This window comes from Cinclus cinclus, chromosome 10 (genome assembly GCF_963662255.1).
Source record: "Cinclus cinclus chromosome 10, bCinCin1.1, whole genome shotgun sequence".
Taxonomy (NCBI): domain Eukaryota; kingdom Metazoa; phylum Chordata; class Aves; order Passeriformes; family Cinclidae; genus Cinclus; species Cinclus cinclus.
The window spans coordinates 14568253-14585623 of NC_085055.1; the positions used below are offsets into that span (position 1 = coordinate 14568253).

The 17371-nt window shown below is 42.0% G+C and overlaps 1 protein-coding gene across 1 annotated transcript; it reads right to left on the minus strand.

Annotated features, from left to right (window-relative positions):
* Positions 1-818: 818 nt before the first annotated feature.
* DIPK2A (divergent protein kinase domain 2A) lies at positions 819-17170 on the minus strand. Its single transcript, XM_062499317.1, has 3 exons — positions 16517-17170; positions 3659-3962; positions 819-1150 (listed from the first exon to the last, which is right to left on the minus strand). The coding sequence occupies exons 1-3, from the start codon at positions 17168-17170 to the stop codon at positions 819-821; spliced, it is 1290 nt and encodes a 429-aa protein (XP_062355301.1).
* Between the last annotated feature and the right edge of the window lie 201 nt (positions 17171-17371).

Below are 17371 nucleotides of genomic sequence, written 5' to 3' on the forward strand. Positions count from 1 at the left end.
TTTATTGTAGTGTCTTTCCAATTTTCAAATTATTTCTGTTAAAAGTAAGAGTCTGCTCATACCATGATTTACTGTTAAACAGCCATGTGTATATACTGGCATGAAGGGTAAGTTCTGTACAATAGTTACATTAAGTGATATTTCCAGTGGCAGAACCACAGAAGACATTAAATGAATGTTAGTTCAAGTGAGATTTGAGCTTATGATGATCTTAAAAAAACAAACCACAATGTCTAAGCATAGTAAAATACAGTGTAAAACCCTCTAAATTCAGGCAGTAAATTCAGGAATCCTGCACTCACAGTAGGAATGTTCTGCACAGCATTAACATGAAAGCCTTTGTTTGAAACAATGCAGACAGCTAGATACCCGGATGTAAATGCCACTTCAAGGTGTTTAAACAAACACAAAAATGAGACAACGATGTCAGAAAAAGGCCTTTAAAACAGGCCACCAGTCTAACTTGACTTTCCAAGTAAGAACATCAGTTTCACAAAACTGCGACACTAATGCAGTTTTATGTAAAGTACCCTTTGACACACAAGCTGTCAATTAAGCTATCACAGTCTTTTGTGACCTACTCCCTTCTAAACAGTTAGGGAGGACAGTCAGTAGCTCAAGTTTTAATTCAGTAAGTACCTTGTTTGTTTGCAAAGGAACGTTGTAACACCATAAAATTCTATTTTTACAGTATTTAGAAAACTGATAAACTAGGGGTTTTCATTCTCTCTTTTTCACACAGGAGTCCAAAACTTCTGTTTTCTATGTGTCTTTGCAATAGTGTTTTAGCCAGTGTTGCAAAAGAATTTCACTGTGGACTACCTCACGTTGTTACTGAGTTGTGCAAGGTATTCCCGGAGTTCCTTGGCGGCTTGGAATCGACCGTATCTCTTCTTTGGGTTGGCACACTCATCCAGCAGGGCCTCCAGGCGCCCCTCTTTGGCAATCTCAGCTGGGGGGTCGTGCAGCAGCCCCCCCGAGGTGCCCCGCCACGTGGCGTGTCTGGACAAAAGGTTCTGACAGATGGCATAATAGTTGTGGTCCACAGTGACACGAGCACAGAGAATCTCCTTGGAGAAGGACAGACAAGCTTCTTTATCACAGTCATCAAACTTGCTCTCGTACCACACATCCCAGTTCTCAGGTTTATCTGTGAATACAAGGAGACAGTAAAACAAGTGAGAGGGGAGGAAAAAGCCTAAGTGTGTCTGAACACAATCAGAAGCTCACTACACAGCAAACTGGTAACATTCAAACTACAAAGCACTTTTGTTTATATAAACTCAGAAATGCTCGAGCCTAAAACTGCATCTGACAGTCTGACATGTCCCTCTGCTGAAATGGTCCTGGTAAAACAAAAAATAAGGGAAAGAAAGAAAAAGGGTGAAACAGATAGCAAGGAGAGGGCAAGAAAAAAAGTAGCACAGTAAACACATGAAATCTACATTTACACATACCCAGAGGAAAATATGCAGCATAAGCAAGTACAAGAGAACAATCCAATGCCAAAGCTGAGAGAAAAACAAACAAGCAACATGATTTATTCTAGCAACATAGATTTGGGTTCTCCAGTTGCCCTGGCAACTACCGCTGGCAAGTGGTCTACCAAGGACTAAAACAACATTGCAAAGTAATTGCTATAAACTTCTGAAATTTTATCTTCTTACTTTTGACACAGCAGTAACCAGAAAGAACATAAAAAAAGCAGAGACATTACTTAGAATCATTGAAAAAAGTAAAATTCAACAAGGGAAATGGCATTTATGCACATGTAGAAACTTCTCATCACAGCCTTCTTTAACTTAAAACCTGATTTACATAAAATACCTCATGCAGTAATAAAACTTAAAAGGCTACTAAGTGTGAGCACTCCCGAGTTCTTACTACTTTTTGTTAGAAAACTTTCAGCTTAAGATTCCAAACTGCTGCCAGCTTTGAGAAGAGGTCCTTATCATGCAGTCCCATAGTTCTGCAGATCTCTCTTAGCAGCATGAGGTAAAAAGAAAAATTAATCTGTGCTTGGCTAGTCTCTGAGCTGACTATTGGTCTTCTCATACACAGCATACTGAGAGTCAGTTTAGGGGAAAAAAAATAAAGAGTACTGAAGGATGACAGCTAAAACTATAAAAACATGATGTAAGATCTGTAGAATTAACAGCAAATTCAATGGGGGAAAAAATCTAGCAAAGGAGAATGGGAAAAAAGGGCTTCAGCAAACTCAAATGTGACATCCCACACAGAGTACAATTTGGTGTTAGTGTACAGTGCAACTGGACAGAAGGTACATCCTGAAATACCTGTCAGGCATACTGATCACCCTGGACAGATACTGTCTAACAGAACTTCCCAAAAGACCCATGGAATCAGTATTACATGTCAACCATGGCACAAGTTTATACAAAGACTAAGAATTTTCTCAGGTCCTCTTCTGTTTTCTGTGTTCTTGATTGTTAGTTCATTAATCACACCAAAACCTGTTTTGTTTTTTGTCCTGTTGAGACAACTGCAGCATTCATGTTCTGCAAGAATCTACTTGTTCTTATTCCACATACAGATCAATATTTTCAGAGCTCATCTGGACATCTTTCTGCCTGAGCAATTCAGACATGCTCCAAAAATGAAAGCCTTCAGTAATATTATTTTTAAAGGGAGGGGAAGGAACAGAAGAGAAAGGAATGGAGCAGAGAGGAAAGGGTTCTACAGTAAATGTACTGAATATTCAATATATTAAAAGGTTTCCTTGGTGGGCTCATGTAAGTTTTAATCTAAGCTGCTTGAGAACATAATAAATCTAATAAAAAAACCCAACCAAACAACCCTAAAACACACATGCTTGTAGAAAAGTTGTGGAAAAACACAGTCTAAAAGTTAATTCTGCAGCACAACACATGAAGCCTATTTGCAAAGCTTAAAAAAATCCCTTCACCCAAAGCAAACTAGAATCACTTGACTTGTTGCCATGAACTTCTGCAGAATCTAGAGTTTCATGTTTAGTGTCTCCAGCCCTTAGGTCTGTAAGTCCTCTTTATAAGCTCAAAAAGAATACAAACCTGTGCGATGCCACTTTGTCAAACACCTCTCCTGCTGCCACTGCTTTGAGTTTTTACAGCTGACAGAAAGAAAATGAATTTTCAAACAGCACTAGAATTACCCATTCCTTGGGTTCCATTATTACAGAGAACCAACAGGAAGCAAAGTCAGGCTATGGGAGCACTAAGGCAAAGCGGGCACTAACACTGTTTGCAATTCACAGAAACTAGAATTCCAAGACTTCCATTGTTACATAGGTGCCTGGAAGAGACAACAAACCCTCTCTCTCTCTTAGCTAAGGTGGTCAAGACACCTTAGGACTGCTTATCTGTCTATCTGTCCATCCACCTGTCCAAACACACCCTGTGCCAACACCCTCCCTTCCAACCCCCAGCTCTTCCTGTACGCAGTTTTACAGTATTTAAAAGTATGCTCAACAGTTCATGAAACTGACAAATTTGTCAAGCTAATTAGTAGTCTAATTGCAGAAGAAACTAATTTGTTTGTTAATTAGTAGTCTAGTCATAAAGCAAAAAAAAAAAATGTATTCACCAATCACACATACTTTAGATACTGCAGAGAAAGAAGTGAGACACGTGGGGTGAGGGGAGTGAAAGAAGACACTTACTCTGTCTGATCAGCCTTTTGTCTGCTACCAGAACGTTTTCTGCATCGACAATGATAACCTTCCCATCTCTTGGTCCCACTGCAAAGTTGTCAAAGCTGACATCAAGGAGGTAGAGTGCAAATTCAAAGTCGTTATTTGTCAGCTGCTCAGCTATTTCCATTAATTGCCAGGCCAGATCCACTCGTTTCTCCCATGGTGCATTGAAATAACTCCACAGCTCTTCTCCCACGTAGTTGACAGCCACCATTCTTCCACATGCTCCCAAATACTTTGCGAATGGCCAACCCTCGTCAGAGGGAAAACTCTACATATAAAAAAAATAGAATTTTTATTTAATACAAAACAGCTTAGATTTTAAAAGGCTTTTCAATATAACTAAGAAGGCTGCAAATACCCATATAACACAATAATCTATGTATTTCAAAGCTTTCAAGGGAAACGAAAAATGATACAAAGTGTATTTATTTGTGACCAAGAGGCCTTACTGGACTAATGCAGGGAAAAACCTGGATGACCTGAAACAATACATAGCCCATATCTAGCTTTCCATCCATACACACACACTCACATATATTTACACACAATTTCACCAACCATCTTTTTATCTTTGTGTTTTACTACACATCTGTTGTAGTAACGCAAGTATATTTCCCATCAAAATATTTTTGCACTTGATCTTTTAATTAAAACCAGTTCTTCCAATAACCTAAAGAAAAAAAAAAACTCTACAAAGTGCTACCTCCTCATCTCCACCACCACCCTTTCCCTTTTCCCAGCTGACAGTATTCCTTTGAGGTTTCTTAATTTTCTAGTATACCTTAACAGTCTGTGTCTTGATTAATTGCTACATGTATACAGTGTGTTTATTGCAGCCACATAACAATTTTATCAACAGTAAAATCTGTCTCCAACAGCACCTTTCTTGCAAGTCAACGTAACAGACGGAATAGAAATTACATACTACAAGCAATTACAAAACAAGCCACAACACACCAGCATGGTTTTCCCAGTTCAGTTCTGCTGGATGTGCCCTAGGACTTCAATATGAACAGGCAAGCACTTAAAAGCTACCCTCCAAAGTACAGAGGAATGCTGAGTAAGAATGCAACAGGAAAAAACTACAAAAGCACTCATTTAAGCAACCCCAAATTTATAGAATATGATGTACACCAATTTTAACTATTAGGAGATACCACCATGTGCTCATGCTCCTTCCTGGTGTTCTGCCTTGCTATGTTGTCACCAGACACCACTCATTATCAATTCTGCAGTAATGATGTAGCAAAGGTTTTACCACAGCTGGGGTGAACAGCAGGGTGGGTCTCAGGATCAATAGAAGTGCCTTGGTTTTGTGTGCTAGGGAAGACCAGGGCCTTCCCTCTGAATTAGTACAGTTTTGGAATTAAGGGGGCTTTCAGGCAAAGATATGGGGATAGGAATAACAGTCCTTTACTAATACATATGCATGTATGTATCTGTAACAAGGCAAACGACACAACAGCTATGGAATTAGCAACAAACAGAACAGGAGCCCAGTAGCAGCTCTTGGGCTGTGGACACTTTCCCCCGCGGTGCAGTTCCCGTCCCAGCTGGCAGGCAGTGCCAGCAGCTCCCGGTGGGCAGGGGGAATTGCGGTGATCCCGCGGGGCTGGAGGGGCCCGGGGGTGCTGGAGGCTGTGTCCGGATGGCAAGGGTGGAGGAGAGGCTCTGCTCACGGATCCTCGGGGCACTGGCTGCCCCGCTGGTCCAACAGGATGCTCGGAGGTGGCAGGCTGAGGCAGGAGAGTGTCCGAGCAGGGGTGCGGGGTCCCGCAGCCGAGCAAAGGCAGCTCCCGGTGCTGGGATGGCAGGGAGAGGTTTTCCAGCGGCCGTCCTCCCCCGAGAGCCAAAACGAGCTAGAGCGAGCAACTGCCCCGAAGCTCTCCTCTACCTGCCCCTGATCTCCAGGTGCTCCCCCTCTTCCCCCCCCCCCCCGCCCTGCGAAACTCCAAAAGGGGACCAGCAGCCTCCCTCTATCACTAGCCATCTTAGCATGTCAATGGGAAAAAATTCCAGACAGAGAGAAGAGGGGAAAAAAAAGAAAAAAAATAACCTCCAATAGAAAGCTTTATACCTTCTGGAATCCACAATGGCAGAAAATATTCGCTGCCAATTGAGGAAAGGACTGGAAAAAAAAAAAGACTGGAAGGAAACACGCCATCCAGAACAGGTCTGAACTACACCACCTGTTCCCTATGCAGGGAAGACGACGTGCCTAATATAATCAACCTGGTCTACATAGTACACCTGAAGAAACTGAAATCACAATTAATATACATAATTGACAACGTTTGCCATTTTTATGGCAAAAGCCATGAAGCTGCTCTCTAAGGTGGCAAACCTTAGAAGACAGTTTCTGGGTGAGTAACCATGCTTACCATTACAAAGAACCACCTTTCTTAGTGAGCAAAAGGACATCAGAGCCATAGGAATAACAGAAGAGGTTCAAAGTTTTTGACGTGTCTGCATGTCTGAGCTTCCAACTTTCTTTTCATCGCATGATCCACTCACATAAGCAAAACAGGCTGTGATAAATCCTGAGGATAATACGAACTCATTTGACAGGTTTGAGAGCAGTATGGTATTTTCAAGCTGTGACATCACATAACTCAGCAAAACTAAATCCCTCTCAGTAACTAAATCTACCATGCAAGAGGGAAGACATTATCCACCCTCCAGGCTTATTTACCTGCAGAACTCAGGGCAATTAATGAAGGTAGAAGTACAGCCAAATAGCCACCAGTTCAGGTCAAGTCAAATGTCACATTCCACAGTTAAGAGGGCAGGAGGGGTTCACTTGTTTTGTGGTTAGCAGAATAACCTTCCAACAACTAAAGTGTGTGCTAAATCAGTGTTCCCTACTTATTCTGAACAGACTATATAATAAAAACATGGCTGCAGCATCAATAAGCATCACCAAAGAGGTATTTCATATGCATTTATAGTGACTCTATTCAGTCCTGGACCAAAACAAAACAAGAAGCCAATAGCTGTTGTGCATCAAATGAAATTATTTGTTTTACCTACGTCATACAAACTTCTTTCAATTGGAGAAAAGTTACTTGATTGCATTTCCTGATGAACACATGCTTAACTAATTTCACCAACTGTGCATGACATTTTCACATTGCTAGGTTTTATGAACGCTCAATTCAATAATGCTTAAATATTTTTATTTTAATATTACTTTGGACCACCCAACTTCTTTTCCACAGTTCTCATTTTCTGTGTTCAAATCCTGCCCTGCTTATGACTTTGCCTCCCTTTTCAAATGCTAATTCAACCACAGACCTGGCAAGGGATGTGCTGCTACCATTGGAAGAAAAGGTGTCCCTCCCTCCCAACCCACCAGCACACTCATGTCAACCCCCTGTACATCATTAGGAAAGCAGGGCTGGTACTTGCTGGGCTGGTGCTCCCTTGGATCAGAGCCTGATCCATACCACATCACCATCTCATGCTAGGATGTAGTGCTGAGAGGACAAGAGAAGGCCTCAGCAGCTGGGTGCAGAAGAGGGGAAGAGCTAAGAGGACTTCTCCTTTCCATCAGCAGCAGGGATTTATGTAATGTATTAAACTGATTTTCAAAGTACAGCGTTAGTCACTGATCTTCCAAACATCTATTACACTTCCTGCACTGTGTACACTGAATTTCATTCCAGAAAAGAAATTCTAGGAGCAGTTTGGTTTATTCAGAAGTGCACACCTTCCTGTTACCAGTGGAATAGCTGCATGCCATGCTGTAACAGATATATTTATAACACCGTGGCAATAAAATCAGCTTTTGACAACAGGAGAGCAGGGAATCCTGCCAACATCTGCACATGTACAAACAACATTTCTGCTTTGGCTCCCTTCCAACTGGCACGTAACAGCCACATCTACACTTCGTTACCAAAGTCCATAGCAGAAGGAGGGGATAAAAATATGTACAAGTGCCTCATTCAGTAGTTTTTATATTCACTTGGTGAATTTGACAGGAATATTAAAAGTGCAGATCTCTTGTCTTCACAAGCAGCAGTTTGTAAATTTTTGTACTGTTCTATTTTGAAAGCTGTTTTCTAAGAGGAAACTGCAGCTAACTTGACCAGGATTTTCTGGTTCATGTATTAAAATTTTGAAAGGCAGTAAGAAATTAAAATTTTTATGATTAATAAATATGTTTTCCATTACCAAATTGCGTACTGAAACAGAAAGCTTCTTAGATCACCATCAAAAATCTGATTTCTGGGGAATAATACATAACTTTATTTTAGGTTTAGTAGACCACATATTTAATTAGATAATCTTGTACTTAAATATGCTATCTGCAGGCTTAAAAACATAGATTTGACAATCAAGGCAAGAAACCAAGCTCTTGTTCAAAACCAGAAACAGCTGTTTGACACAAGAATCTGATTCTGATGCACCCACTCACATTTTATCTGTGAACATACACACAAATGCCATGGAAACCATAGACAATTAAAGTTTTTAAAGTGTTTTAAAATAAAGTAGTGCATATGAAAATCTAAAACCAGGTACCTTAGGAAGATTCCCCTCATTAATGTTGTTGTCTTTCTGTAGTCATATTAATACATATAATCTTCTAACAGAAAGATGGAAAACAGTAAAGAAGCCAAAAACTTCTGCTACCTTCATTCCCAGTGACACACCCCAAAACATTCTGCTTGCTCTAATTACTTAATTAACTGTATCTCCAAGATATCTCTCTAAGCAAGGCTTAAAAACCTACACAAACCCAGTCAAAGGGACAATAGACATGCTGTTCCTGAAAGAATAGTACTGCATTTATGTCTTTTAAAAATACACTGTAGTCTCAGAATAAATATTAAGAATTAACAGAGTGAATTTATCACTTCACTGAAGCACCGAACACACTACCAGTGCGTTTGTCTTCCTCACTTCCATCTGTCTAAACCTGAGAAGATACACAAATGTGCCAGTGCTTTTTGTTCAGAGCTGTGAATTAGATCAGACAGTGAAGATTCACCAACTTGAAGCTGATGAGGCCTATTGTATTCTGCATTGACACAAATCCCCTTTGAATTAAACACTTAAAAGAATATTAGTTGATCATAATGAAGCATATAATTCATTCTCTCATTCAAGACCAAAAAGCCAAATCGATTTAAGCAACAACTGCCATTTTTGCTCTACTGTACCACTAAAAACCATGCTTTTCATTGTCAAAACTATTCCAGAAGATGCTGTTTGTCACCTCCAATGTTTGCATAAAGTGAGTTCCAGCTCAGAAAAAACACCCCAGACAAAGCCTGCCTAAACAAAGAGCTACATCTTGTATGCACTGAAATTTTAAAAAACACACACAAACAGAGGGGGGGGACTTGTCTCCATAGGACTCTGAGTAACTGCATGGTAAGAAGATCCTCTCCCTGTCACCTTCACTAAATCATCCTGCTGAAGTGCATCTGCCCAGGCACAAACAGACAGGGCAAGGAGAACTCAAATAACACGCTCTTCCTCAGAAGGAAAATTAGTTCTCTCTCAGAGTACTGCTGATTCTGTAGTGTAAACAAAAGTAGCACTTATATTAGTCACCAAGGCAAATCAGCAAAGTTTTGGAAGCAGGAAGAGCTGGAGAGCAGATTTTACAATGATGTTTTTTGGATCAAAGGACTTACAAAGCACAGTCTAAACACAGATGCCTCCTTTTGTCAGGAATTGATCTGCATTCTGGAAGGTACATATTCAAATATTTTTTGGATGCTAGTGAGTACAATGAAAACCAGGTAATTCTCAACTATATGCCACACCATCTGACATAGATCTGACATCTTTACCTGGAACTCCCACAAAAGTTACACATATATAGCCTACATACAGAGCATGAACAGTGGATTTCATTGAGTACTCCACATATTGGTGTTCCCACTGAAACCATGTTTTTGATTTAATTGACTTTTGTTCAAGTTTGACTACATTTCAACCAGTTACTACATACAATTCATGCCAATAAGAGGTTCACACCAGGCTTAACTAACACACTGTAGAACAAAACTACACAAAACTCTAAATACTCAGTTGAAGACAAACGCTTCAGCTGTAAAAGTTGTATTTCACAATGTCAGCAGAGATACACCTCTTTTCCAAATAAATTAATGAACAATGATTAAACTCGAGAGCCATAGTACCGCAAATTTAATGTCATTATTGGTTGTCACTTGTTCAAATTGGTTTGTAGTTCATAAAAGTTTTTTTCAGAATATATTTGCAACAGATGAAAATCATCACTGTGTATTTACTTCTCATCAGTAATGAGCCTAGAATATATCATTCTAAAGAAGTCCTAGCAAACATGGCCCTATTTTTAAAGTTAATTTTCAAAACTGAAGTCTAAAACAAAGCCTCCATTACTTAATTCAGGGAAGCAAAACACAACTCCCCCTATACATCCGACATACCAGAACAACATTGGTATTGCAAGGTTTCTAATGTGGGGTAACAAACCTTTTTCTGCTACTGAAAACTGCAACAGTGAGAATTTCTCAAGAGAATTTCTATTTAAGCCTGTACAGTGACTTCCCAGCAGCCTTTAAATCCAAACAGCCATTCATCATAACATACACTCCACAACAGCCTCAAGAATTTCTAGACTATTTTAAAATATCAGTTGTAATTCACCCTATATGTTTTCACTCTAGGGAACTTTCACTAAGAAAGAAGTTTTGATAACTTAAGGAACATAATTAAATATGACAGTTAACATGACAAGTACAAGCCAGTTCTGGTCTAATATGTGCAGTCATGTGTCACTGCAAAAACTAATTCTTCAGTTTTAAATACAACCACATCAGTGGAACATTCTTGTAACATGAGGCCACTCAATTTGAATTCAACAAAGAACAATTTTTCGTTCCTTTTGAAAGGTTCACAATGGAAACTCAGTCTATTAAAATCCTAGTATCTGTATGAGCCAGGACTTAAATAACACAAGTCTACCCAAGGACACATCAGGTAGTGCAGATAACTTTAAATCTGCTACCTGGATTATGGCATCAGAATTACGGAACAGAAACACCAAATTCAGCAATGAAGAAAGTTGAAAGGGTGCCAAGAATTAAAACTGACTTGCCATTCTACATTCTATCAATGTATTTAGAATAGAACTACCAAAAATAACTTGTGATTAGAAGAGTATGTATGAAAAAACAGAAAAGAGGAATTTTCCCATTTCCTTCTTACGTATGAATCAGCAAAAAGATTTTGAGGAGCATTTGGTTAAATTGCTACTTTGAGTGAATTCTGTGCAAGAAATTGTTTCAAATTGATCAATTAAAGTTTGAATACAGGTTTACCAGATGTTAACTATTGCTCTTCCCGTAACAAAATGAAACAGAAAGCCCAAGGATGACATGTAGAGAAACCAGAAGAATTTTAGGTTATGCGGCAACAGACTGTTCCTGCAGAGTAATTATACCACGAATAGAGATACAGCTGTTGGTTTGTTTTGTTTTGCTTTTTCCCTACAAGGAATGAGAATGATCAGAAGTTGTGAGAAAAATAAAGCCATTAAACTTAAGCATTTAGAAAACTAAAACCATATCTGAGGGAGGGGCAATGATTTACACAGTCTATTAAAAATGCAGAAATACTGCTATTTGGCACACAGAAATTGGCATTTCTCTTAGAGTCAGAGAAATTACAGTCCTTGAGACTTGCAATTTACATACGTGACACAAATGTTCACCATCATTCTTTGAAGATTGTCCATTTAAACAGGTTGTTAAAAGCTGCAGCTCAAGACAAAGTTGCATTAATGCATTCTGGATTTAACTGACTAATACCTTCTATAGTTTGAAAAAAATCTTCATTACATGCAAACATCTTATTTTAATTGCAAAAGTATGTGTGTAAATTTCAAGTTTCTTTTGTATGCTGGTCTACTTTTTTCCACACTAGCTGGTATGGGTCTGTGTTTTGGATTTGTGCTGGTAATGGCATTGATAAGTCAGGGATGTTTCAGCTATTGCTGAGCAGTGATTACACTGAGCCAAGGCCTTTTCTGCTCCACACCCAGCAGCCGGGGGAATGGGGGTGCACAAGAAGCTGGGAGGGGACACAGCCAGGACAGCTGACCCCAGCTGATCCAAGGGATATTCCATTCCATATGGCATCCTGATCAGCACGTGCAGCTGGGGAAAGGAGAAGAAAGGAGGCGGGGACACACATCCACAGTGACAGCATTTGTCTTCCCAAGTCATTCCATGTGATGGAGCCATGCTGCCCTGGCAATGGCTGAGCACCTGCCTGCCCAGGGAACTGCTGAATGAATCCCTTGTTTGGCTTTGCTTTCCTTCCTAAACTGTCTTAGTCTCAAAAGCCACAAGTTTTCTCACTCCTACTCTCCCAGTTCTCTCTCCTACCCCAGTGTGAGGGGAAGGAGCTGCCTGGGGCTGAGTTCCCAGCTGGGGTTAAACCACAACACTCTGAAAGCAAAGCAAAGCAAACGCAACTGACATTTTCACATGGCACCCTGCAATCCTGCAAACCAACACAAAGGCAAGCTTCAGGGTTGCAAGACCAGCTCTAGATGCACTTTTGCCAAAATGATTTTTAAATCCTGTATTTCAGTTTTGCCAGTACAGATGTAAACTGTTTTTTCAGGTAAGCGTAAGATCACAGGAGAAATACAACCACCTTACTGAAAAACAGCTTTCTTATCTAGAAACAATTTCTTATTTCAGCAGTCTTGAGTCCCGCTGCACTTTTCCTACCTCTGAGAATGAGGATTTGGGGCACTGTTGTTTTTTCATGTTTAAGTACAAAACTTAAAACTTGGCCACTGGCAAAACGTGTCAGACTCTGCGTGGATGCACACCATGGCTCACAGCACAGCAGCTACAGTGGCACAACAGCAGCAGCTCAGGAGCTGTTATCCAAAACTGCCAGGAGGCTGCCACAGCGCCTCCAAAGAAGAAATCTGGAGGCTAACAGGTATCAGTGCAAGAGCACTCTAAAAAGTGAGCTATCACACCCTTCAGTTCTATTAACAATAAGTTTATGCTCCAGCTTGCAAGCGAAGATAAAAATGAACCAAGTTACTTGATCAAGCTGAATAACATCCACTATTTAAGCAGATATCACTGCTGAAAATATTTCAAAAACTTTCTCCACAACATCTATTTTACAAGACAAACTGGAAGCTGGGTAGCTTATAGAAAGTCACAGGACAAGGATAAATCTACAATGGTTCTATAAATTCTGCGAAGAGTGAACAGTCGCACTGCACTCCATCTCTAATCCAAGTTATTTTTACAATTTTTCTATTTCTTCCAAACTTCAGCCAACCTGTCTTTGCAAGTGTTTGATGCACACCATTATCATATTCAGTAAGAAATAGGATGCCATGCATAGATCCTACCCTCCAAGTGACTCCCATTTAAAACACATTGCTTATCATTGAATTTGTTGAAACAGCAGCAAGTTTTGTTGTTGCTTTTGTCCAAATAAGCTGTTCATGCTACATGAAATACTGGTTTAGATGTAGCATTTTGATTACAAATCTCACCTTATTTTACTAAAAACTAATCATAATCATCTTTATTGCAGAAAACAACTATTAGGAGGGGAGATGAAAAAACCCCAAATCTATCAGAAGTTAAATCTTTAGCATGTAAGTTCTTTGGTTCAAATGGGAATTCAGATGAAAATTGTGAGAGGATTTAATTAGTGAGCAGTCTTGAAAGATTCTACAGATGAAAAAATAGTATTTTAATACCAAAAAAAAATAGGGAAACTGTACTTGAAGATACTGCAGCTGTCATTCCATTTGCTTAACGAAGTAAAATGGCAAAAGGGGCTGAGTTCTTCCTGAGTACACCTCCACAATAAATAAGTGTGAACAAAGAAGGTTAACAAGAAAGTTATAAAAAATACAACTAGCGAGTTAGGATTACAATATGTACTCTACACTAAACTGTGCAGTGTTACACTTTTGATACAAATCCCTGAACAGTAATACCATGCTATGGGTTCAAGCCCCGCCTGAAAAATTCCCACAGCAGAAGCTGTAAATCACTTGTGACAATGCAGTTCACAAGCAATACCACTTCAGGAATAATCCATACTCTGCACACGCTTCGAGCTAAAATCCCAATTTCTGATAAGAAGCCTCATAATACACAAATTGCTGGCTCTTGTAGACAACTACAGGGAATTTTCTATTATAAGTGAAAGACCAAGCTTTGAATTCCTACTAAATTGCCTATTTACATTTGTCTATAGCACAATTAAGCAACACAGAACTTGCATACCCTGTACACCAAGAGTTAGACGTTATCCCCATTTCCAAACCAAAACTGTTAATAATAACATTGCTCAGTCACTGTAGTGTTCCATGAAAGGCTTGAGGCAAAAAACAAGCAGTTATTTTTCCTTGTGTCCTCTGGTGACAGACAGCATGAGTTAAATGCATCAATTTATTGACTGCTTTATTTTAAATTAAAATCTGATTTTTCGTACATCATGCAGGTTTCTTTTCTTAGAAGCAGCTTCTTTTTAAAACAACACTGCAAGTTTCATTCCTACAGCACTACCTGCCTTCATCAATACTGCAGAAACTACACCATAAAATGCTTTATAAATGTTACCTACAAACACAACCAACCTTCTCAGTAGTCAGTTATCAATTCTAGAAAGTAATCACCTCTCAGAGTATCTGGCATGTTGCTGTTGCAAGAGCTGCAGAACACAGAATTATCCATTCCTTACGTGTTTCTCAGATGGAAACTAAACCTGGAGTACCGTGGAATGGGAAGAGTTCATACAGATTCATGTATTTTATATATTTAATTCCTAATTGAGGGAATATCTTCAAACATCAAGTACCCAATGCTAAAGTTAATTAACACTCCTCTGGGGAAGCCAAACCACTAGGAATGTTCAAGCACCCAAAGCTGGCCTGAACCTCCCCATAAATATTGTCCAAGATATGCCTAAACATCAAAATTTTCAAGCTCTATAAAACACTTTTGATCTGTTAAAAGGTGACAGACTTGCTTTACCTTGCTCTGAGCTGCTAAGAGCTGCCTCACTTCCCTTGAACGCGACCTGCTCTGCTCTCAGCTGCACCCTTATTAAGATACATGTCAAGCAGAGCACTCAAGTCCACCCAAGAGTTTCTTCTCAACGGAATTGCTTGACAATCTCAGGACTCATCTACAGTTCATCAAGAAGCTGAGAGGAATCAAGCCTCTTAATCAACCCACTGCCCACCATTTATGATCCAGCCCATTACAGTAAATGCCACAAGTGTGCCATATACCCTTTGTCTGTAAAGAATTATGATGAAACACAGCTGTTCCCTGGCCATCGAGGTCTACACTCAGTATGTCAGAGCCACTGCTCAAAACCAAAAAAGTAAGTTGTATGAAAGACAGCCCAAACAAATCACTTCTCAAAGAATTTCTGAATATACTCAGCAGAGCAAAGCAGCTTTGATTTTCTTACTTAAGTGGAGTTTCCTTTCTCGCTGTGCTCAGGATGAACTCCACAGCAAAACTGGAGACTTACCCTCAAATCTGCTGAGAAGCAAACTGGAAACACTTCAGAAACTAAACTAAAGAGCTGTACAGGGAAAGACTAAAGGGCAGAAGGCATACTACTGAAAAACATACTTGTAATTAAGTTCATAAATTGATTTTCTAGAAATTAGTCAGTAGGCAAACTTTCTGGAGGGTAAAGCCTGCAGCACTGCTTTTTAAACATTTCTTGGCCTCTCACTAGAGAAACAGCAGATGTTAATAATTATCATGAGGTAATGTTTTCAAAATATATTCGCAAAATATTGTTTTAATCATATGTTGGATAAAGGCAAGGACAGTTCAGTAGTTAGACAAAACAGTTCTGATTCCAAACCTACATGCTAAATGCACACTTGGGAGTTCCCTTGATAATGTTAAAAGCCAAAATGAAAAGCTCCGCATCTAAACAGACATGGAATAGAAACAACTGAGTGATGCCACAGAACAGAAGTTTCCTACGCATTTTTTACCTAAAAATTTACATAACATATAAAAGCACAAATTTCGCACGTAGCCGTGTCCCTAATTAAAGACTACAGAACATGTAATGCCGAAAAGAGAACACTGCTCATTAATTTTCAGGCTACAAATACCTATCTCTAATTTTTACCAGCACTAGCTACATTTAGCTCACATTAAGAACATGACATAGCACATGAGTCAGTTTCTGACAAGGAACGCACAACAGCATCGCAGCAGTCTCTATGCACTCCCTCTTAAACTAGACCCTAAGAAATGACTCACGGGCACCCAACAGCTGCCTGGGAATATGGGAATTGTGGAACACGCTGACACCGGACTGTACGAAAGGCACAAGTCAGCAAGGAGCGTCAGCCTCCAGCACTGCCTCGCACGCTCCTGGGGGACCGCGGCTGCCGCGCGGTACCCGACGGCACAGCGGGATGGGGATAAGAGTTAAAACCCTGAGGAGGACAGCAAATCGCGAAAACACACGCAGACTTTGAAGGAGGAAAGAAGGAGGAGAGCTGATCAAGGCTGAACAAACTAGAGCTAAAGAAACGCCTCCCGCCCAGAGGCAGGGACCGGGGACCCTGTGCTCAGCCCGCCCTGCCGGCACCTCTGCAGCAGTCAGCCAGGGCACAGAGCCAGCGGCGGCCTCCGCGATCCGGGGAGGTTTGGGGCCAGCTGCCCGAGAGCCCTCGGCCCCCGCCCGCAGACACGGCGAGGGGCAGGAAGGGCCGCTTCGGCGAGGGGCCCGCCGGGACGGGCGGCGCCGGCGGGCGCCCACCCGGGCGCTGCCGGCCGCGCTTACCTGCAGCACCAGCGGCTCGGGGTTGAAGGCGAGAGTGATGAGGAGCTGCATGCGCTCCGAGTCCTTCAGGTTGCGCAGCAGGAAGCTGCCCGAGTCCTTGGTCTCGGCGTAGCGGCGCACCAGGCGGTCGAGCAGGCGCTGCGAGGGGCAGTGCACCAGGTCGGACCAGCCCTCCACGGCGCCGGGGGTGAGCAGCCGCACGTCGCCGTTCAGGCTGGCGAACTCGGTGGCGGGCAGCGCCTGCAGCAGGTCGCAGCGGCCCCTGCCGGTGGCGCGGCGGCAGATCTTGGTGTCGATGTCGGCGAGCTCCTGCGCCGAGCCCAGGCGCTTCAGCACGACGCGGCGGGAGCCCTCGCGGGGCTCCCCGTACCGCGCGAAGTACACGTTCTTCACGTTGAAGAAGTCCAGCAGGCGCAGGCGGCCCCAGCTCTCCAGGCGCAGCTGCCCGTTGAGGAACTTGCGGCACCAGCTGGTGCCCCAGCAGGCCGGGCACTTATTGAGCTGCAGGAAGCGCCGCTCCGACAGCTCGTTGCGCTGCAGCGAGGCCAGCAGCGAGTGCGTGTTCAGCACCAGCGCCGCCGCCAGGCTGCCCAGCACCGCCAGCTTCACGTAGCGGTACAGCCGCCCCAACTTCAGCGACACCAGCCGCAGCATCGTCCCGGGCCGCGCCGGGCCCCCCCGCCCTCCGCCGAGCTCGCTGCCCGCCCCGGCCGCGCCGCGGCTCCGGCTCCAACAAACTCCCCGCCTCGCCGCCCGCCCGATAAAAGGCGGCCAAGTTACTGAGGGGCCGGCGGGGAGGGGGAGGGCAGGGGAGGGGGGGCGGCGCCTGCGGCGCGCGGGCCCGGGAGGCGCCGC